General features: G+C 49.1%; 1 protein-coding gene across 7 annotated transcripts in view; it reads left to right on the forward strand.

Annotated features, from left to right (window-relative positions):
• The window catches only part of LIMS1 (LIM zinc finger domain containing 1), an 82803-nt gene that overhangs the window by 36281 nt on the left and 23597 nt on the right, over window positions 1–22925 (forward strand). For 2 of the 7 annotated variants that reach the window (XM_086326715.1, XM_086326716.1), the window contains exon 1: window positions 13689–14388. The exons of 4 other annotated variants lie outside the window; for them this stretch is intronic. In XM_086326715.1, the coding sequence (XP_086182841.1) occupies window positions 14012–14388 (377 nt within the window). In that variant the 5' untranslated portion in view covers window positions 13689–14011. Of the gene's footprint in view, window positions 1–9582; window positions 9641–13688; window positions 14389–22925 lie in introns of those variants that run through there. One more of the 7 variants, XM_086326724.1, reaches the window with a different exon arrangement.

The following is a 22925-nucleotide window of genomic DNA, read 5'->3' on the forward strand; positions in this document are numbered from 1 at the left end:
ACAGAGGACCCTGGAGGGCTACAGTCCCTGGAGTCTCGAAGAGTCAGTCAGGACTGAGCATGCCTGGCGCAGCGTTATATCCCAGGCTGTGGGGTCTACAGTTGAGTCTTCTGGAGAGGCTGGGGGCCTGTGTCTGTGTGTTAAGGCAGGAGACCCCTGCCTGCCCCCATCATCAGTCTGGCTCTGTCAGCCCCTTCTTTCAGCCTTGAGATCTCACAGTGGTATGCTGCCAAACCCCGAAAGATGTGGGCAGTGCTGTTAGCTGCACAGGTGAGTGTTCTGCGTGGTTAGGTTAGGTGGTTGCATCAGTGGTCAAGCCATGTGGAGGTGACGATGTGCCGTGGAAACGAGGTGGGAGTGGGGGCCCTTGAGGGGGCTTAGCTTGGTGTGAGATACGTAGCAAGTGCGTGCGTTCAGTGTCCTGTCCCGCATCCCTGGTGAAGGTGCACCCAACGAGGCCATGACAAGGATGTGAGAAGAAAGCCCAGAGGTGCTTGGAGCAGGTGGATGGGTCAGCAGGGTCTAAATTTGACTTACTGCGCACAGCCCACCTTGAGGCTCTGTGGTGTGCAGACCTTTGTAGGAAAGTGCACAGAAGCATATACACAAACATGTTCTGATAACACAGAGGAGTCATTCCCTCCCACCACAACTCATGATTGTAATGGTGACTCTATTTCTGAGGTTTTCTAGAAGGCTATTTTTAAATAGGACAGTTAAAATATTGTGAATTCTTGACAATTGAATAAGCTGCCAATTTACCAGCACAGGCCAAGTTTGGTCCTTTCCACCAGTGGTGTGTGTGTGTGTGTGGTGTGTATCTGTGTGTGTGTGAAACAGGGAAACACACAGCCCTCTGTGTGTGTATGTGTATGTGTGAGAAATAGAAAAACACACAGCCCTGTGTGTGTGTGTGCTGTGTAAGAAACGAGAAAGCACACAGCTGTGTGTGTGTGTGTGTGAAAAACAGGGAAACATGCAACCCTCCGTTTGTGTGTGAAATAGAGAAGTACACAACCCTCTCTGTCCATCGCCACAAACCAGGAGAATTTCCTTGTGTGCATTTTCTTTCTTTCCCCTTTTCCATTTGCAGAGAGAAATGTGGTTCTTTGGGGACTTCACTGGTGGGCCAGTGGTTCAGACCCCACACTCCCAATGCAGGGGGAATGGCTTTGATCCCTGGTAGGGGAACCAAGATCACACATGGCAAAAAAAAAAAAAGCCACCAGGAATGCTTTTCTCTTAAAAGACTTCTCCCACATGTCCTCACATTAAATTCTCAGCTCGTTCTTCAGTGTCCTGTTTATGGTGATAACTACCAGCTGTGGGTTCCTGCCCTGTGTCAGGCTGTGCCTGTCACCTCTGACCCTGCCTAAGCCCTGCAGGGCTCACATCTTACAATTAGGACTGGTGTGTAGGAAGCTGCTGTAGACCGACCAGCCAGTCAGCTTTCCAGTATATCAGTGAACTAAAGTAAACCTCTACTCTCAACAAATGGACTTGTTTGCAAATGGACTTTTTTACCAGGCAGATCTTAGATGTGATCTGAGGGGCAAAGAAAGCTTTCTGCTGAAAAGCATCTCTCTCTGTGGGTGACATTTCCATGTTGCTGTTCAGAATGATGAAGGTAACTGTCAGGTGAAGATGTTCTGGGGGTATTCTAGCTTTAACCTTTAACCTTGTAAAGAGGTTTGTCAGAATTTTTTTTCTTATCACAACTTTAATAGAATTGAATGACATGTATGACTTCTTATGGAGAAGGCAATGGCAACCCACTCCAGTACTCTTGCCTGGGAAATCCCAAGGACGGAGGAGCCTGGTAGGCTACAGTCCATGGGGTCGCGATCGAACATGACTGAGCGACTTCACTTTCACTTTTCACTTTCATGCACTGGAGAAGGAAATGGCAACCCACTCCAGTGTTCTTGCCTGGAGAATCCCAGGGACGGGAGCCTGGTGGGCTGCTGTCTATGGGGTTGCACAGAGTCGGACACGACTGAAGCGACTTAGCAGCAGCAGCAGCAGCATGACGTCTTATAAGCTGGGAGGAAGGAAAAATCAAGTAGAAGCAGAGAGTGAAGAGGACTTACTTCCCTGGTGGTCCAGTGGTTAAGACTTCACCTTTCAGCGCAGGGCGTGTGGTTCAGTCCCTGGTCAGAGAGCAAAGATCCCACATGCCTCTTGGCCAAAAACCAAAACAATAAAACTAAAACAATATTGTAACAAATTCAATAAAGACTTTAGAAACGGTCCACATTAAAAAAAAAATCTTAAAAAAAGGAGAGAGTAAAGATGGATAGCTGGGCAGTAGGCATCAAGTGGAGGTCAGTGATGCTGAAACACCTGTTTGGAATTTTTCAGATGAAGTCCTGAATGTGGGACACAACCGATTTGGAAGAGAAGGGTGTGTCTGTTTCCTGAGCCCCACAGTCCTGTTCCTCTTGACTCCAGCAGCTGTGGTCTTCCTCTCTGTGTGGGGCGTCCCGGCGGGAGTGCTGCCCCGGCTGAGCTGGGCGGGTGTGTTTGGGTCAGACTCTGTCTTGATTCCATCATTTGTGCTGCTGCAGGCACCATGGAAGCTGGGGGTCTGTCTTTCTGTTGTTGTAAACCCGGCACTTGTCCTTGTGAAGGCTGTGATTGAGGGTCTTTGGGGCATTCACTTTGGGAACCTGCTGTCCGATATATTGCTTAAGGAGTTAGCATTTTATCAAGAAAAACCTGTTTTCTCATGGTTATACAGTAAATGGTGTTTTATGTGTGTTTATCAGATGTGGTTCAGTCTGCAGCCCAAGCCTAGCCACAGCCTGTGAGCCAAGAATGGTTTTGACAGCTTTTAATGTCTGAAAAAAAAATGCAGGTGTGAAAATCACATGCTATTCGAACATCAGTCTTGGGACGCAACCCATCGTCTGTTAGCTGTCATCCAGGGCTGCCTCTGAGCCACGGGGGGTAGTGAAAAGTCACAACAGAGGCCTGGGGCCCTCAGAGCCTGAAATAGTCATACTCTGACCTTTTGGTCCAGTGGTTAGGACTCGGTACTCTCACTGCCAGGGTCTGGGGTTTGATCCCCAATTGGCAGGCTGAGATCCCAGAAGCCTCATGGTGCTGCCAGAAAAAAAGAATCTGCTGACCCTGCCATGGAGGAGGTGAGCAGTCATGAAAACTCTGTTTGATATTAAATTTTAGACATCACTACATTCAGACCCTCTCAAGTTAAATCCAGTTCTGTGGCAATGGCCAGATCAAACTAATCCTCACTTGATCCTCATGAATGGACTCTTGTGATGACCGTGAATTTGCAAACTTCCTTCCTTCCTGTTGTGGAAGGAAAACTGGAGACTTGTCAGAGCACCTGGGAGCTGACCTTGGTGGGAGTGGGAGGAGGAGGGGGGACATCTGTGGGATGTGGGGTGATCTGAATCAAGCCCAGCACATGGCAGTCAGACCTGTGCTCACCTATGGGAAGGTTTGTGTATGTGTGTGTTTGGGCGGGTGGCTAATTTATTTTGTTCCTTTTTAGTGCGATCCCATTGTTTGTCGATTTCCCCATCTTACGAGTCTCAACTGGATGCTGAGTCCTGCTCCCACTGGAGGGGCTGAGCCCGCACAGGCCTGGGGTCAGCTGTGGGGTGCAGCCAGAATAAGGAGCAGGGCAAACACCCCTGTACAGTCATCACAGACCCCACCCCACAGAGTGAACAGAATGTAGTTAAGCCAGTGGTCTGCTCCCTTCACCAAGTTAGTGCCTGAGTGCACACGATCTCACACGAGGACCTGTTTCTGTATGTCTATTCAAGACCGCCGTGTATACGCTCTAGGTTTGCGTCTCTCTGACCTGGGTATTCAGAAGAGAGGTGCTGATCTCTGGTGAGGTCTGCTGTGATAAGCACCAGGGTCTGCACATCAGCCTCACACTGTGGACCGGCGTCTTCTCATGGTTTCTTCCTGCTTCTTCGCTCCTGGATTTGGAGTCTACACACAGGTCCCCCATTTGCCTACCAGGGCAAATGTCTGTGTCTGGACGCCAGCCCATCTCACCTGGTTTTGCTGGTGTTATGACTAATCTAACCTTCCTATCTCGAATGTATCTTACATTCATCCTTTTTTTTCCCTACAATTCATGACCAGTAACTTTCTCATCACCTCTGACTGGGCTTCATAGCATAATGTTTTTAAAATTTTCCCCTTTTTCCAGCTTTTTTGAGATGTAATTGACATGTAACTTCATGTGATTTTAAGGTGTATAATGTAAAGATTTGAGACACGTATATAGTTTTCCAACATGTTTACCATGATAAGGTTAATTAACCCACCCATGACCACACATAATTACCATTTTGTTGTGGTGAGAACATAAAATGTCTACTCGTGAAAGGACTTTCGCGTATACAGTATTGTTAATTACTGTCCCCATACATCCCCAGAGCTGATTCGTCTCATAACTGGAACTCAGCTCTGTATCCTCTGACCAGCATCTCCCCTCCCCACCCCAGCCCAGTCCCTGGCATCACCCTTCTGCTGTTTCTGTGGGTTCAGTGTTGTTTGATTCCGTGTGTAGATTCGATCACATAGTATTTGTCTCTCTCTGTCTGATTTATTTCACTTAGTGTAATGCCCTAGCAGTCCATCCATGCTTTTGCAAATGGCAGGATGTCCTTTTTTATGGCTGAGACGCTTTCCTCTGTGTGTGTGTGCGTGCATGCCTGTATGTGAGAGAGAGAGAAATTTTATCTGTTCACCCAGCGATGGACCCTCAGGTTGTCTGTGTGTCTTGGTCATTGTGAGTGGTGCTGCCATAAACATGAGAGCACAAAGCTGTCTCTGTGATCATGATTTCATTTCCTTCCAGTATACACCCGGACGTGAGATAGCTGGGTGACATGGTAGCTCTATTTTTAGTTTTTTGAGGAACCTCCCTACTCTGTTCAACAGTGGCTGCCCACACTGACATTCCCACACACAGAGCATAAGGGTTCCCTTTTCCCCCCACATCCTTGCCAACATTTGTTGTTTCTTGGCTCTTTCATAAAAGCGTTACTGACAGGTGTGAGGTGACATTTCATTGTAGTTTGATTTGCATTTTCCTGATGAGTAGTGATGTGGACCATTTTCTGTGTACCTGTTGGTCATCTGTAAGTCTTTGGGAAAATGTTTTTTTTTTTGTTTTTTTGCTTTTGGGCTGTATACATTTTTAAGTATGCATCTTGGGGTATTAACTGCTTATGTGACATGTGATTTGAAAATTTCTTCTCGCATCTGTACATTTTGTTTTCATTTTTGTATTGTTTCTTTTGCTGGACAGAGGCTTTTCAGTTTGGTGTAGTCCCACTTGCCGACTTTGCTTTGGTGGCTTGCGTTCTTGGTGGTCACATGAAGAAAATCGTTGCCAAGACGGATGTCAAGTTGCTTTTCCTTTCTGATTTCTCCTGGGAGTTTATAGTTTCAGGTCTTATGTGTAAGTCCGTAATCCACGCTGAGTTATTCTTTGTGCATATGGTGTAAGGTTGGGGTCTGGTTTCCTTTGTTTGCATCATGTCATGCTTTCTGTGCTGTCGTCAAGCACCGTTCACAATCGGTCAAATGGGCTTCTAGCGTTGGTTGCATACAGAGTGGTGGACACTCGGGCTCTCATTGTGGGTCACTTTCCTGGGACGCTGCACCTGAGAATAAATAACAATGCCCCTTTTCAGACTTAATGCTGCTGCTGCTGCTAATTCGCTTCATTCGTGTCTGACTCTGCAACCCCATAGACGGCGGCCCACCAGGCTCCCCCATCCCTGGGATTCTCCAGGCAAGAACACTGGAGTAGGTTGCCATTTCCTTCTCCAATGCATGAAAGTGAAAAATGAAAGTGAAGTCACTCAGTCGTGTCCGACTCTTAGCGACCTCATGGACTGCAGCCTACCAGGCTCCTCCATCCATGGGATTGTCCAGGCAAGAGTACTGGAGTGGGGTGCCATTGCCTTCTCCGTTTCAGACTTGCTGCTGCTGCTGCTAAGTCCCTTCAGTCATGTCCGACTCTGTGCGACCCCATAGACGGCAGCCCACCAGGCTCCCCCGTCCCTGGGATTCTCCAGGCAAGAACACTGGAGTGGGTTGCCATTTCCTTCTCCAGTGCGTGAAAGTGAAAAGTGAAAGTGAAGTCGCTCAGTCATGTCTGACTCTTAGCGACCCCATGGACTGCAGCCTGCCAGACTCCTCCGTCCATGGGATTTTCCAGGCAAGAGTACTGGAGTGGGGTGCCATTGCCTTCTCCGGTTTCAGACTTGAGTTTTCTGCAAATCGTGTGCATGTAATACCTCAAGGAGCCACATGGTGGCAGAAGTGCAGCTTCAAACCCTGTTGGTTTACAAGTTCCAAGAGAAGCACGCTCTGAGTCTTCTTTGTTTTTTTTTGGTTTTTTTTGTTTTTTTAATGAAAATGTAGACTGTAATGCTTCCCAGGTGGTGGCACGGTCACAGAGTCAGACACGACGGAGTGTGTGCGTGCATGCACACACATACAGAGAATTAAATAGGAGCCTCCAAGTACCTATCACCTGCCTTAAATAAAGCGTTACAAATACAATTTTATCACTGGGTGCACTTTACTGATGATTTTCCCTCCTACTTTTCCCCCAGGAGGAAACTAAGCTCTTGTTTATCCTTTTATTAAACACTTGTGTAATCTTAACAGTGCATATAATTGTTCATTCGCTCAGTCATGTCTGACTCTGCAACCCATGGACTGCAGCATTCCAGGCTTCCCTGTCCTTCACCATTTTCCGGAGCTTGCTCAAACTCATGTCCATTGAGTTGGTGATGCCATTCAACCATCTCATCCTCTATTGTCCCCTTCTCCTGCCTTCAGTCTTTCCCAGCATCAGGGTCTTTTCCAGCGAATCGGCTCTTCACATCAGGTGTCCAGCATTGCGAAGGATTATTTGTTCTTTTTCATGCAGAATCTTCTCCAACCAGGGATCAAAGCCACGCATGCCTCCTGCAATGGAAGCAGGGGATCTAAACCACTGGACCTCCAGGAAAGTCCTTGTTTATTTTGTTTCAGATTTTATATAATGTGTATCATCTGCGTTACTATGCAAATTGGGCTTTTCTCTCAGCCTTGTTCTTGGTTCATTCCTGGGTTATCTGTGAAGCTTTAGTGAGCTATCTCTCTTCTCTGGGATTCCCTCGTAGCTCAGCTGGTAAAGAATCCGCCTGCAATGCAGGAGACCCTGGTTCATTTCCTGAGTCAAGAAGATCCCTTGGAGAAGGGAATGGCTACCCATTCCAGTATTCTTGGGCCAGTGGCTTAGCTGGTAAAGAATCCGCCCGCAATGTGGGAGACCTGGGTTCGATCCCTAGGTTGGGAAGATCCCCTGGAAAAGGGAAAGGCTGCCCACTCCAGCATTCTGGCCTGGAGAATTCCATGGACTGTATAGTCCATGGGGTCGCAAAGAGTCGGACACGACTGAGCGACTCTCACTTTACTTTCACTCTCTTCTGTAGCTGTGCGGTGTTGAATGAAGAACTCACAACATGTTACATCTGCTTTTCTGTTGACAGACATTGAGGAGGCTGTCAATAGAGGGCTTGCAGACCAGGAGCTGGGGGCGTGGGCCCCCCTCAGTCCCCTGTTCTGTTCAACAACACACTTGGTCTTGAGAAAACTTGTTTTCTTTAGAATCTTTGCCTTTTTCCCTGAACTCTTGGAAGCCCGAGTCTTCACCATACCCTGAAGGGAGATGGTCTCCAAGCAGTCCAGGAATCCAGTGACATCAAAGGTTCACGTCTGACTCTGTCCACTGGCTTTTTCTCCTGAAACTGTAGGAGGAAAGTCCGTGTCAGTGCCCTTGGTCTCCTTTTGTACCCTTGGTACCCATCCACCACATTCATCCAGGTCGACTGGGGTCCTGGCTCCAGGGAGGGAATGGGGCTGGTGGGACGGGGGATGGGGTGGGGATGTGGTTCAGTCTCTCCAGCCTGTGTTTAGTCTGGGGGTGTCCTCAGGGCTCCTGTGCCTGCAGTGGCGAGGAGACACCCTCCCACCCCGCTGGAGTTCTTGTCTCTGGACTGATAGTAAAATTGACACAAGACAGATGAACAGGAGACGAAGAGGCAAGTCTTAATTCCTGCGCACGGAGGTCTCACAGAAGTGGGACCCAAAATGTGGCCAAAGAAGGTGGCTTTTATATTCGTTAGACAAAGAAACAAATTTGAAAGCAGTTGCCAGGACAAAGAGGGGCTTACCTAGTGGCTCAGATTGTAAAGAAAGTGAAAGTCACTCAGTCGTGTCCGACTCTTTGCGACCCCACTGACTATACAGCCCATGGAATTCTCCAGGCCAGAATACTGGAATGGGCAGCCTTTTCCTTCTCCAGGGGATCTTCCCAACCCAGGGATCGAACCCAGGTCTCCCACATTGCAGGTGGATTCTTTACCAGCTGAGCCACCAGGCAAGCCCCAGATGGTAAAGAATCTGCCTGCAATGCAGGAGACCTGGGTTCAGTCCCTGGGTCAGGAAAATCCCCTGGAGAAGGTCATGGCAACCCACTCCAATATTCTTTCCTGGAGAATCCCATGGACAGAAGAGCCTGGCAGGCTACAGTCCGTAGGGTTGCACAGTCAGACAGGACTGAATCGACTTAGCACGCATGCACACGTGACAGAACAAAGAAGCGCAGGCTTTGGATGCTCAATTAGTGAAGAATCTGAGCAGTTTGGCCCGGGGTTGGTCCCCTAAAGAGGCTGAGGGTTTGTTTGTTCAGGTTCTCTGTCCACTGATAAGCACATCCTTTATGGAGGCTCAGCTCCTGCCTCGGGTGATGGAGGAGGGGTCACAGTGTCCCTGTTGCATCCACCATTCTTAAGTACCTTTAGTTTAGAGTAGTCCATCTGCCTTCGAGGAACATTTGGGGGCAGTTCCCCCTAGGCCCCTCACTGTGTGTCCCTAGAGCTCCTGGGTGGGCTTGTCCACCTGAGAGGCTCAGGGCAGACCTCCTGCTGACTAGTGGCCTGAGCTTGGGCCCAGGGGCAGCAGCGAGGCCAAGTGTTGCTCCACATGCCCCCTTGGTGGCTGTGCTTGTCTAGACACCGACCTGCTTTGATACTTGGTCACCTCTTCTGAACAGCGAGGGTAGTGATGATCCATGGCTGGTGGGACCGGGATGAATGCTGGGTGGACTGTGAGCTGTGAGCAGTACATAAGCTCCGCACACAGCGCCACACGGACACGTCTGTCTGTGTCCCAGCCTTTTCTTTTGTAACACTTTTTGAAAATCTTAGATTCAAAGTGGATTTAAATGCTGGCTTTCCACAGGCAGGATTGAGGCAGAAGGGGTGCAGCCTTGGCTCCCTGTCTGGTCCGTCACCCCCCTCACCCCCTCCTCTCCCTAAATGCCCTCCCCCCGGTCTCTCCTCTGAAGCCTAGGCCTCCTGGCTCCCAGGTGTGTGAGAGGGGTCTTTGCAAAACAAGTTTGATCTTCTCAGGCCCCTGTGGTTCCCAGGCTCTTAGGATAAAGAGACCTTTGAGAGACAACCCCCCACACCCCCACCCCCGCCTGACTCTCTAATCTCATCCCCGCCCCCTCTGTTTCTGATGGATGACTTTCATCATCGAGGCTCCCCAAGAGGAGGAGGGGCGCTCTCGGACTGGCAAACAGGTTAGGGACCGTGTTTTTGGTGACTTCTTTTCTGGACGGTGGATTCAGCCCTCTCACACACTGCTGTACTTGAGTTTGAACCTGTGAATGAGAAACATGGGGTCTGAGCCTTCATGGATGACAAGAAAGCCAGTGTCTGGGGGGAGGGAGTATGGGGACTGCTGTGCTCCATCAGGGAAACTTTGCTTACTCCAAAGGTGATTACTCATGTGATAAAATGTAAACTGAAAAGGACTCGTTTCCACTGAGTTCAGAGTGTTGGCAAAACAAAATTCTTCTCTCATCCTACGAGGAGATTCATGGCCTGGCAGCCTGGCAGTGTCCACTGTTCAGGCGTCTGCAGCCTGAGGCTCCCGGTCTGGGGAGGGGGCCTGACCCGGGGCCCACCCAGTGCTGGCCGGGAAGCCTGTGCAGCTTCAGCCCCCTCCTCCAAGGAACCTGCCATGCAGGACACTGGCAGCCCATTCTTCAAGGCAGAGGGTTTAACCAGCTCTCTTCACTCCCCATGGCCTGAAGGAGTGCGTGGAGCAGGCACACTGAGAACCTCACTGACTCAGCTGAAGGGGCAGACCAGGGCCAGTGTTCTAGTTTTTCTCACAAAAGAAAGTGTTCATGCTCATGGGAGGTGCTCAGCCCTACATATACACAGTGTCGGGGATTCTGCGAGGAAAGTAGCATTTCCCAAAATCATGGAAGGGATGTGCCTTTATGATTCTCACTTAGGTAACGTCGCATGTTAAATGTAGAAGCAAAACAGGGTTAGGGTTAAGAGTTTCAAAGCTCCGGGGCATTCATCTCAAGCTTAGCATCATCATAAACTGACAAGTCTCTTGGAATCAGTTGGTTGGACAACTAAACCAACTAAGAGAACTTAGGGAATGCCTGCTGTACGGTGTACCTGGCCTTGTCGACCAGGGATGAAGTAGCTGTACAGCTTCTCTGGGAGGGCTGGTATCTGGTGGCGGAGCAGGTGGAGACCCTCGTCCCAAAGCCCACTGTGAGAGGGACGCCTGCAGTGATACTGAGCGGGGGATTGGCTGGGGTAGGGGGCACTGCAGGGTTTTCCACTACCTGTGAGTTTATGTTTGGGAAGACCTCCTGCAAATGTGGAGGACAGAGAGGAGGGTGAGGCCAGAGGCAGAGATGAGCTGGGAGGTGGGGAGAAGTTGAGGAAGATAGCAGTAACTCCCCTGAACCAGAGTCTGGCCGCAGTTGAGCTCAGGGCTCCCCCTGCCAAAGGCAGGGGTGTCCCTGTAAGTCCCCTGCCCGTGCCCTGAGGTGGAGGCAGTGTTGTGCTCACAGTCATTGCTGAGGCTCACTGACCTTTATCAGACTCACAGATGGTCCATGACCCCCGAAAGGTGGGGCCCAGGGTCAGAGGTCAACCTGCAGAGCAAGGCCTGGTGCGATGCTCCCTGGACCTTCCTGTATAGTCATTTCATCTAAGAGAATAAACTGGCAGAGCCATCAGGTCCCAGGAGAGCCCGGTGGCCGGGCGGGCAGGTTCACAGAGCAGCCGCCCCTGTGGTGGGAGTTGGGAGGTGCCCCTCGGCGGTGTGTTTATGAACCTTCAGCTCCTTGGCAGCTGATGGGCAGTAAAGGTGGGGGCAGGGAGCCCGGGAGCTTCATCAGGTGGGAGCACTGCTCTACTCTGAGAAATGAACTTCCCATGTAGACACCCACATGGCCTCCCTCAGTACCAGATGCTTAGACAGTCCTTTGAAATTTAAAACTATTTTTAAATAGCCCTGATCTCCACCCAGGCTCAGTTGACAACTTCGGTGGAAAAGCTTGAAAGGAAGGAACCAGGGACGTGAGATGCCCTTGTCACTGCCTCCTGTGCACTCCCCCTCCCTCTTTCCACACAGAAAACTTTGCTGGGGGTAGGTCACCCCAGCTGCACACCCCGCACAGCAACTCCCAGTGAACTTGGGCCAGAGGGACAGCTCTGTCTGTCTCAATCTGTTGTCAGTAAAATGACAGTGGTTAAAAGACCTTTGCCCAAAACCTCGGGATTTAATTTTGCCCAGTTGGTAGCATATATTAGCATCAGTTTACTGAAATTTCTATCTGTCAGCACAGCTATTTTAAAAGTCAAAGGCCGTGAATTGTTTCGGTTTGTTCTTTTTTTTTCCTGTTCACATCCTTTTAACCTTAGACTCATCACCTACAGGATTCATCCTACACAGAAGGTGTTTCCTGTCTCGTCAGCTTTACTGGTTTCCAAGCCCTTTCTCCTTGTCAGCGGGCCGCCTAGAACCTTCAAAAGGTCTCTTAGAAATGAAGCTCTCTTAACAGAGACACTCAGACTTAGAGAACCGACTTATGGGTTAAGGAGGAGGGAAGGGACAGTTAGGGAATTTGGGATGGACATGTGCACCCTGCTGTATTTGAAATGATAACCAACAAGGACAGCACAGGGAACTCTGCTCAATGTTATGTGCCAGCCTGCATGGAGGGGGATTTGGGGGAGAATGGATACATGTATATGTGTGGCTGAGTCCCTTCGCTATTCACATGAAACTGTCACAACGTTAATAACTGGCTATACCCCAATACAAAATAAAAAGTTAAAAAAAAAAAAAAGAAAACACCATGAACAAAAACCAAAATCAAGCTCTCTTATTTACATTTTCTTATAGATACATATGTCCTGTGTTATAGGACATATCCATATAACTATGTTATAGTCCTATGTTAAAGTTTCTGTGTCTGCAGTGGCCACAAGTAATTGTGTTCTATTCATTAGGTGTCTTACCTGTTTTGATGCTTAGAGTAAAAAAAAAAAAAAAAGATTTTTTTTCTCTGTGTTTTTCACCAGTCATGACAAAAACTATAAGAATTAGACACTTTAGGAGTCCTGATTTGAGGTTTCTATTACTGTAAACTTTCAACTTTTCTGTATTTTTTTTGGGGGGGTCTCAGTAGGATTCTAGAGCTTTGTATGAAAGGTATATGTAAATCTTCTATATTTCTCGCATTTATCTTGAATAAGCGGGACAGTGAAAGTCCAGGAGGTACACAGCTGTCTTCTGCTGCTCTGCCCAATGCCAAGGCTCCCAAGCACCAGTTTTGTGTCCCCTCCCAGAGAGAGGGAAGGCAACACCTGTCACTTCTTTGCTTTTACCTTTCATCACTAATTAAATCTAGAGTGGTAACAATATTACTTGGGCTTCCCTGGTGGCTCAGACCTTGAAGAATCTGCCTGCAGTGTGGGAGACCTGGGTTTGATCCCTGGGCCTGGAAGATCCCCTGGAGAAGGGAATAGCAACCCGCTCCACTGTTCTTGCCTTGAGAATCCCGTGGACAGAAAAGCCTGGTGGGCTACAGTCCATGAAGTCGCAAAGAGTCGGACACGACTGAGTGACTAACACACACACAACAATTACTAATTTCCCCAATGCATCTTCTTTAAAACCGGATATTGCATTTTGATGGCAGCTGTAGAAAGTCATGTTTCTAGTGGGCGATGGGATCAGGGTTGCAGCCCCAGGGGAGCCAGGGCTGCAGTGCTAAGTGAAGGAGAGAGACCAAGAAGAGACCCTGCTTCCATGGGATGCCCCAATACTTGGATTCACAATAAACGTCCTAGAGAGGGGAGTATGTTAACTCTTTAACTCTTGGAGTGAAAAGAACTTTCAGAGCCATTCTGCTCTCAGCCTGGAGGAGATCCTGGCAGGAAGATGCTGACACAGACAGAAATTGCCGGAACCACAAAGCCAGGCTGCTGGCGGAGAGCAAGAGTGGCCTGTCCTGAGAAGAGGCTGAGTCAGAGCTGCCTGCTGTCTTCCTGGCATCCTGCAGGGCCGGGTGACAAGGATGTGTCCCTATTGTCTGTCCCCCATTCTGCAGACACCCACCTACACTCTTTACCCCAGGAACCAGACCTGCCCTCCTTACTTGGGGTCAAACATGCAGGGCTCCTGGGCACCCAGGACAGTTCTGGGTAGACTTTGGGCATCTCAGGTGAAAGGACCCCAGGCGATCCTGAGTTGAGACAATCCCCGAATGGGGGTTGGTAGAAGAAACCACTTTCCTTTCAGTTATGAATTTTTGAGTAACATTTAATGGGGGAGGAAAGAAGGCACTTCCTTCCTTTCTAAAGAGGATTTAGAGCTCAGTGGAGAGGGAGGAACTAGCTGATGCCTTGAGAACTGGGCCTTTTTTTTTTTTTTTTTTTTTAAGGAAAATGTCCCTATGAGCTCCTGATGACCAGGCACTTCTTGACACCGGCAGCTGCCTGTGAAGTGTTGGTGGGTTTCCTGGCAAATAGAACAGGGCAGGCCCCTCCTCTAGTCGCTACCTTTCAGGGACTTTTCAGCCGGTTTTGATCAGAACGATGCTGGTAGGATTCATGCCGGCGCCGGTGTGATGGCTCACCGCCGCCAGGCTTTGCCTGTTGGTCAACACGTGAGCACCAGGTCCCCCCGCCCCCACCCCCCCCCCACCCCAGGTGCAGGCGGAGATAAGCCCGGCCCAGGGAGGGGGTGCGTCGGGGAAGCAGGAAGCGCCGGGCAGGGCGCCACCGCCCCAGGCCTCTCCCTGGGCCAGGTGTGCCTGTGGGACAGGACAGTCTCCGTTGGTGCCGAGCTCCGAGGGTCGCGGTCGGGGGTCGGGGGCGGGCCCTGGAGGGTGGGGAGCATGACGGCCTTGCAGCTGAAAGAGCTCTCGCAGTCGGGGCTCTACCGCCGGCGGAGGGACCGGCCGGACAGCCTGCGGCTCCCGGGGCAGCGGGAGGAAGTGCTCAGGTGAGTGGAGCCGCGAGAACGGGGATGGGCAGCCTGAGCTCCGCGGGTCTCTCTCAGTCCTGAGTCCGCTACCAGTAATGGTAGAGCTGCGGACGGTGGAGACATGCATCCCTTTGGCTTCTTAGGATGCGTTTCAGAGGAGTTTTTCTCTGCTCTTTAGGGGTGAGGTTTGTGGATGGTGTCTTGGTGGGGGTCGGGGTGGCTTCGAAGGTTCTTTGTTACTGAAATGGATTTCACAGAGGAAGGCAGAGCAACTTCTGAATGTACCTGGAAGGGAAGGAAGGACATCACAAACCCCAGACCTTTGTAACTGAGGAGCTTAGGAGTTTTCTATTTCCATAACTTGCCTCAGACAACACATTTTTAGTTTTTGTTGCCCCTACTGAGTTTCTTTCTTAGGTTTTAGGTTCTGAAAAGCCCCTGCCACATTAAGCTATGGGTTAAACTGCTGTGTTCGCTGTGAGGGGTAGCGGCTTTGTCTGAGGGAACCCTGCTCCTGACACCTATGCTGGGCAGCACATCAGTGTGTTGCGGACCCTCTGTTCATGCATTTGATTTTTCCACTTAGATGTGGGAGGAACAAATACATTATATACTATTGCTCTTTCTCCTATGGATTTATTTTTAGAGTTTAATTTATTTAAAGGAAAAAATTGACAAGGAAGCTCTTTAAACATATTAAATTTGTCTACAAATTTACCACAATATCTGTACTTTGGGAGGGAAACGTTTATTTGAAAATTGTCCACTCTTGTCTGCATTTGAAGAGAGCTGCAGCATTAAGTCGCTCAGTGGTGTCCAACTCTGTGACCCCATGGACTGTAGCCCGCCAGGCTCCTCTGTCCATGGAAGTCTCCAGGCAAGAATACTGGAGGGGGTTGCCGTTTCCTTCTCTAGGAGATCTTCCCGACTCAGGTGTAGACCCCATGTCTCCCGCATTGCAGGCAGATTATCACTGAGCCACCAGGGAAGCCCGGTGTTGACACCAACGTTATTTGGATTTTTTTCGCTGTGACTTCGTGTGTCTCTTAGCTGCATTCAGCCATCTTAACTTTGAACTGACTGGATTAAACAGATTTTTTGTTGTTATTGTCTGTGCCATGCAACTTGTGGGATCTCAGTTCCTTGACCAGGGGTTGAACCGTGGCCCCTGCAGTGGAAGTGCAGAGTCTTAACCATGGGACCACCAGGGATAAGGATGAGGTTTCATGGGAATGTTGAACGCATCATGCTTGACCAGAGAGGCAGGTAATCACGACCACTGAAATGAACTCCAATCTATTCTTGCTCTGAGAGCAAAAACTTACCAAAAATAGTTTGATTTCAGATTTGAGATCCTAAAGAATTTACTTTTTAAAAAAGTTATATAAAACAACATTTGGGACCAGCCGTCTTTGATTTATTTTCACAGTTGCCAGAGTCCCCATGAATGAGCCTACCTACACGTCAGAGGGGCTGGTTACCTGTGTAGTCATAGAGGCCTTTGAAACAATGCGATTATTTTCTTTTGTCTGGAGTTTACATCACCGGAAGAAGAATCATTCTTAAGGTGTATTGCCTGTTGCCTTGGGTTGAGGGGTCGTGTTTCTGTTGATTCTGCTTTGTCGTCCCCTGGTGATAAGAAGGGATTTGGGCTTCTGCCATTTCTCTGTCCCCAGGTGCAGGGAAGTGACTGTGTATTTTAGGACTGCGAGCTTAGCCAGGAAAAAGTCCTCTATCGATCTAGAGAGGCAGGGTTTTCACCTCGGAAGTCTGTGTGTAGTATCAAGTCATGCTCCTCGGATAATAGGGGTGGGAGGGCTGACTTTGAGGTTAGACACGCCCAGTTCAGGCTGCTGGGTCAGGAAACCTAGATGAACCTCAAGAGGCTCCTCTTTAAAACAAGGATAAAGATCACTACCGTTATTCAGTGTTAAACCCTCGCCACTGGCTTAACAGGAGGTAGTGTTTTGTGTGAATGTTGCCCTGTGTGGGTTACTCACTCAGCTGACACTCCTCCAATGTCTCCTTGTGCGCCAAATCAAGACACCGGGGATGAAGGCCTACTGTGTGCTGGGTCGAAGCGGGGCCACCCTGAGACACCAGGGATGAGTGCCTCCTGTGCGCTGAGTTGAGATTGGGCTGCCCAGGGACACCGGGGATGAGCACCTACTCTGTGCAGAGTCAAGGCCGTGCCACCCTGGGATACCAGGGTCTGGGTCCCAGAGGGTCACCTGCAAGTGTTCCTCCCATGAGCTGCTGTTGGACTGAGCACCTGTGACACCAGGCACCTCAGAGTTGCACAAAACCACGCTAACTCTGACCCCCACACACCTGTTGTTTTCTTGGCACGATCGTGGATTCAGGCAGAAAAAAACAGAGACTAGCCTGGCTCTGCTCACTGCCAGAAGATGTTTTCCTTTTGAGTTGAAACTGAAGACTGCTCTGCAACAGGACACATGTGTCTAAAGAGCACACAAGAGTCATGAAAGTTCTTCCTACCTCAAACTGAAACTGTTTAGAACAGAAGCTTGTGAAAGGCTTTCCTGAGAAACACTGCCGGTATCCACTTTAGACACAAATGTTCTTATGTAAAATCTACTTTTAGAAATAATCATGAAGTATGTTTCACATTCATACAGATCAGTGGTCCCATCAGCTTCTTAGAACTGCCACAACAAGTACCACACAGCCAGGAAAGCTTCAGATGCAGAAATATGTGATTCTGTGGAGACTCGGGGTCAGAAATCAGCCTGGCAGCTCCCCCAACAGCTGCAGGGGGTCTTTCAGTGTGTCTGACTTGTTGGGCATCACCCCACCCTGGCCTCTCATTGCATGGCTGTGTCCTCCCGTGGCTATGTCATCCCATAGCTGTGTGTCCTCCCTTGGCTCTGTGTCCCCTATGGCTATGTCTGCCCCATGGCTGTGTCCCCCATAACTGTGTGTCCTCCCTTGGCTGTGTGTTCCTCTGTGGCTGTGTTCCCCCATGGCTGTGTCTGCCCCCGTGGCTGTGTGTCTTCCTGTGGCTGTGTTTCCCCCCACGACTGTGTGTCCCCCTCATGGCTGTGTGTCCCCCTCGTGGCTGTGCATTCCCCTGTGGCTGTGTGTCCCCCTGTGGCTGTGTGTCCCCACGTGGCTTTGTCTTCCTGTGGCTGTGTGTCCCTTTCCGTGGCTATGTCCACCCCCCCGTGGCTGTGTTCCCTTGTGGCTGTGTGTCTTCCCGTGGCTGTGTGTCCCTTTCCATGGCTGTGTCCACCCCCCCATGCCTGTGTGTCTTCCCGTGGCTGTGTGTCTTCCCATGGCTGTGTGTCCCCCTGTGGCTGTGTGTCCCCACGTGGCTTTGTCTTCCCATGGCTGTGTGTCCCTTTCCGTGGCTGTGTGTCCCTTTCCGTGGCTGTGTCCACCCCTCCATGGCTGTGTTCCCCCTGTGGCTGTGTGTCTTCCCGTGGCTGTGTGTCCCTTTCCATGGCTGTGTTCCCTGTGGCTGTGTGTCCCTTTCCGTGGCTGTGTCCACCCCCCCCATGGCTGTGTTCCCCTATGGCTGTGTGTCTTCCCGTGGCTGTGTCCACCCCCCCCCCCGCCGTGGCTGTGTCCACTCCCCCTGTGGCTGTGTCACCATGTGGCGTCTTCCTCTCTTTCTTTTCCATCTTTTCTCCCCTCGTAAGGGCACCAGACACGTGGGTGTCACACCTGCCTGTTCCAGTGCACCCTCAGCTTGTACCTTAGTTAAGTTGGCAGACACTCCATTTCCAGTAAGGTCACATTCCCAGGTACCAGGGTCAGGACGTCTGCACGTCCTTTAGGGGGCAGAATCCCACCCATAGCAGTGTTTTTCCCCAAATAGTAAAGATCATCCCAGTGTGCAGTTTTTTAGAAACAGCTTTGTTGAGGTGAAACGAATGAGCTCAGTAGATACACAGTTTAATGTGTGGCTGGATCAGTTTTGACAAGTACCACCATCAAGGTTGTGCAAGTCCCCAAGTCCCAGCCTGTGTCGGTGACCCTCCCGCATCCCTTAGGACCCTTGGCCACTGTGGTCGTTCTGGCTGCATTTTCATCTTCTAGGGTTGTGTATAAATAGAACCATTCAATCATGTACCCTCTGTATTCTTTTGGCTCTTTTAACTCAGCATAATTGTTTTGAGACAAGTCCACGGTGCCTGACTCGGGATCATTCAGGACTGCTGAGCCGTTGTCCACTTATAGATTTACTGCGTTTATTGGTTGAGGGTTGAGTGGCGTCCAGGTCTTGGCCGTTTCAAATGATATTTGCATGAATGTTCACATACAAGTTCTGTGCTTTCCTTTCAATTGCAGGGAAAGGCGGGGTTGTTTGGTGGGTACACACTTAATTTTTTGAGAAATGGCTAAACTGTTTTCCAAAGAGGCTGTACCATTTTGTAATCCCGCCAGCCGTGTTCCAGGAATCCATTCTCTCCACATCCTCCCCCAAACTTGTTGAGGTCTGGGGCCTCAACTTTTAGCCTTTCTGGAGCATGTACTGACGTCTCCTTGCATTTCTCTCACCATTTGTGAAGTTGAGTGTTGTTTCTTGTGTTATTTATACAAGATATCCTGTATCTTTTTTGGCAAAATTACCGTTCAGTTTTTGCCCATTTTTCACTGTATTATTTCTTACAGTATTCAGTTGAAACAGTGCTTTATGTATTCCAGATACAGGTCAGATATTGTCAGATACCTATTTTACAAAAATCTCCTCCCAGTCTGTGACTTGTCTTCTTATTTTTATAAATGTTCTTTGAAAAGCAGAAGGATTTTTTAAAATAATTTTACTTATTTATTTATTTTTGGCTGTGCTGGGTCCTTGTTGCTGCGCGGGTTTTCCTCTAGTTGTGGAGATTGGCGGCTACTCTCTACTTGTGGTTTGGGGCTTCTCTCTGCCCTGGTCTCTCTGGTTGCAGAACACAGGCCCTAGGAACTGCAGCTCCCTGGCTCAGTAGTTGTGGTGCATGGGCCTAGTTGCATGTGGGACCTAGTTGCATGTGGGACTGCATGTGGGATCTTCCTAGATTAGGGAACGAACCTGTGTCTCCTGCATTGGCAGACGGATTCTTTACCATTGAGCAACCAGGGAAGCCCAGAGGTGTTTGTTTTTTTTTTTTTTTAATTTTGATAGTTTATTCATCTTTTTCTTTATATAAAGTTTTTGCTTTTTTTGTTCTATTTATGAAATCTTTCCCAAACACACAGTGGGTAAGATTATTAATAAATAATTTCCATATAAATTTAAAATAATGAATCTTTATACCAGCTTGGCCTCTCTCACAGTTCCCAGCTTTTCTGGCTATGAGGTGTTCTCACAGGGTGCTGCACTGTTCACAGAGAAGGAAGGGCCTAGAAGACCCATGGTTGGCACTTTGGGAACCGAGTGTTCAGAGTGTGAACTCTTGACTACTCACTTAGGCCTCTCTCAGGTTTAGGCTAAGATTTCTTACCTGACAGTCAGAATACACCTGATCATATCTTAAAAGTTAAAAATTTACCAAGGGTAACCTCCTATAATGCCTGTTGGAACAAAATGGAATTTTTCTGCCTCATTGATAATTCATAGAGATTTGCCAGAGAAAATAGATTTTAAAAGCTAAAAAATATGACATTTTGGGGGGAAGATCCCCTGGAGGAGGGCATGGCAACCCACTCCAGGATTCTTGCCTGGAAAATCCCATGGACAGAGGAGCCTGGCAGGCTACCATCCATAGGATCGCAGAGTCAAACACAGCTTGAAGCGACTTAGCACGCACGCACGCACACGCACATGACATTTTTGTGTCATAATGAATATATCGCTTAAAATTAAAACTAAACACTAGGAGAATATCCTGCTTTTTATCTTGCCTGAACATTGTCCTCCTGCCCCAGCATCTGTGTGGAGGGAGTCAGAGCTGGGACCCAACCAGGAATCAGAGCACAGAGAGTGTGTGCTGACCTCTGAGAGTCTCTGCTGCCAGCCTTAGTTCGTAGCTCTAGCACACAGAAGTTGTTGGGGCAAAACTGAGATTCTGCAGTGGTTTACAAATTTTATTTTATTTGCTTCACCTTGCAGCTTGCGCCCAGGGGTTGAACTCAAGCCCTCAGCAGTGAAAGCTCTGAGTCCTAACCACTGGATCCCCAAGAGTGATTCAGACTGCGCTTCCACTGCCAAGGGCTTAGGTTCCATCCCTGGTTGAGGAACAAAGATCCTGCAGGCCCCCGGTGTGGCAAAACAAAACAAAAAAAGTGTCTCTCTGGAAAATTTCAGTAACATTTCCAGGTGCCAAAAAACATATTCTTTGTTTCATGGTGAAAACTAATGTCAGTAATCTAGGCTTGGAAGAAAAGTTATGACCAACCTAGATAGCATATTCAAAAGCAGAGACATTACTGTGCCAACAAAGGTCCGTCTAGTCAAGGCTATGGTTTTTCCAGTGGTCATGTATGGATGTGAGAGTTGGACTATAAACAAAGTTGAGCGCCAAAGAATTGATGCTTTTGAAGTGTGGTGTTGGAGAAGCCTCTTGAGAGTCCCTTGGACAGCAAGGAGATCCAACCAGTCCATTCTAAAGGAGATCAGTCCTGGGTGTTCATTGGAAGGACTGATGTTGAAGCTGAAACTCTAATACTTTGGCCACCTGATGCGAAGAGCTGACTCATTTGAAAAGACCCTGATGCTGGGAAAGATTGAGGGCAGGAGGAGAAGGGGACGACAGAGGATAAGATGGTTGGATGGCATCACCAACTCAATAGACATGGGTTTGGGTGGACTCCGGGAGTTGGTGATGGACAGGGAGGCCTGGCATGCTGCGATTCATGGGGTCACAAAGAGTCGGACACGACTGAGCGACTGAACTGAACTGAAGTGAACTGAATCTAGGCAGGGTTGGAGATCACCTGATGTTTTGTTATTTAGTTGCTAAGTCATGTCTGACTCTTTGCAACTCCATGGACTGTAGCCCCTCAGGCTCCTCTGTCCAGGGGATCTTCCAGGCAAGAATACTCAAGTGGGTTGCCATTTCCTACTCCAGAGGATCTTCCTAACCCAGGGATAGAACCCAAGTCTCCTGCATTGGCAGGCAGATTCTTTACCACTGAGCCAAAGGTATTTTAGACAGTGAGGTTTTATAAAAGTATAACCAAAAAAGATCAAAAATTTTCCTAGATCTGGAATCATTCTTTGTGTGGCAGTCAAGAAATGCCTTGTAAGTGATTTAGCTGGAAATAATTCCTATTCGGCACAGATTGTAGTCTGGGCTCTTCTTAATTTAATATTGTGCTGTATTTAAAGGATATACTGTCAGGTTGTGGGTTTTCTGCACTAGACGTTTGTGGTTCTGTCTGCGTCGTTAAGGTCCTGCCACGTGCCAGCGATGTGAGTGGGGAAGCTGGTTGAAATACTCATTGTCTGCTAGCAGAGAAGTTCGTGTGCGTGGAAAGCAGAGAGAGAGAGATACGTAAGAGACCGCATGTTGTTAGAGAAAGGCCCAAGATGCTGCAGGAGCGAGTGCGTTAATTATCTTCTGTGAGAAACAAATTACCCAGCACTTAGCAGCAATGGGAGCTGGCAGACTTTTTGTTAAGAGCCAGTGATAAATATCTCAGGCTTTGTAAGCTGTCTGTGTCATAGCTACTCAGCTCTCTGTCATAGTGTGTGAGTGCAGGCTTGGAATATGTGAATCCAGGTGTTGGTGAACTGTATTTACAAAACCAGTCGGGCAGCCAGATCTGACCTGTGGGCAGGATTTGCTGCTGGCAGGCCTGCAGTCACCATTGTGATCATCTCCCATCTCCTGTGGGCCAGTGCCTGTGCTGAGGGTCTGGGAATCTGCCTCTTCCTAAGGCTGGAAGGGGGTGGGGGTGTGAGTGGCCCCAGAGAGGGGACGAGAGTTACAGCGCTTTATAGCCCAATCCCAGAAATGACCAGTTACCACTCTGCTGACCTGTCTTCATTGGAGCTGTGGTGGGGTGGTGACACACAGATGTGGGTACTGTCAGGGAACTGGAAGGACCGTTGGGATGAATGTGGGGAACCTGCAGCGGGGCCGAGATGTGCAGTCAGCTCTGAGTCTCACAAGGAAAGTAGGGGTTTACAGCCAAGGCACATGCGGGGGCTGGTCAGCGATGGAGAGTTACTGAGAGGGACGTTGGGGCTGGGCGGTGTAGTGGGAGAGGGATTGAGCCAAACCAACCTCACGGGATTCCTGCTGAAGACAAGCCAGGGCTTTGGACATCACCTGGGATGGGGATTTGGGGGATGGGGAGAGGAACCAGTCAGATGCAGAGAATCTGATGGAGGTGGGGGGAGGGATTCGAGGATCTGATGGAGGTGGGGGTTCTGGCTCAGCTGCCAAGCAGGATTCCTATGAAACTGGACACTTAGAAGTTAGGGTCTCCTGGTCGGAGAGCTTGGCGGGAGTGTTTGTGGCACCGGAGGTGGGATTTGTTGGCACCATTCTCAGTGTGCATCTTCCAGTTGGCTTTCCTGGTAAACTGAGCTCTTTGAAAGCTTGGTCATTTTGTTCTTTCTCTTTTCCCAGCTCAGTCATGTGTCCTGGGCCAGGTCA

This window comes from Bos grunniens, chromosome 11 (genome assembly GCF_055505025.1).
Source record: "Bos grunniens cultivar Pamir isolate PY7600 chromosome 11, Bosgru_T2T1.0, whole genome shotgun sequence".
Lineage (NCBI taxonomy): Eukaryota > Metazoa > Chordata > Mammalia > Artiodactyla > Bovidae > Bos > Bos grunniens.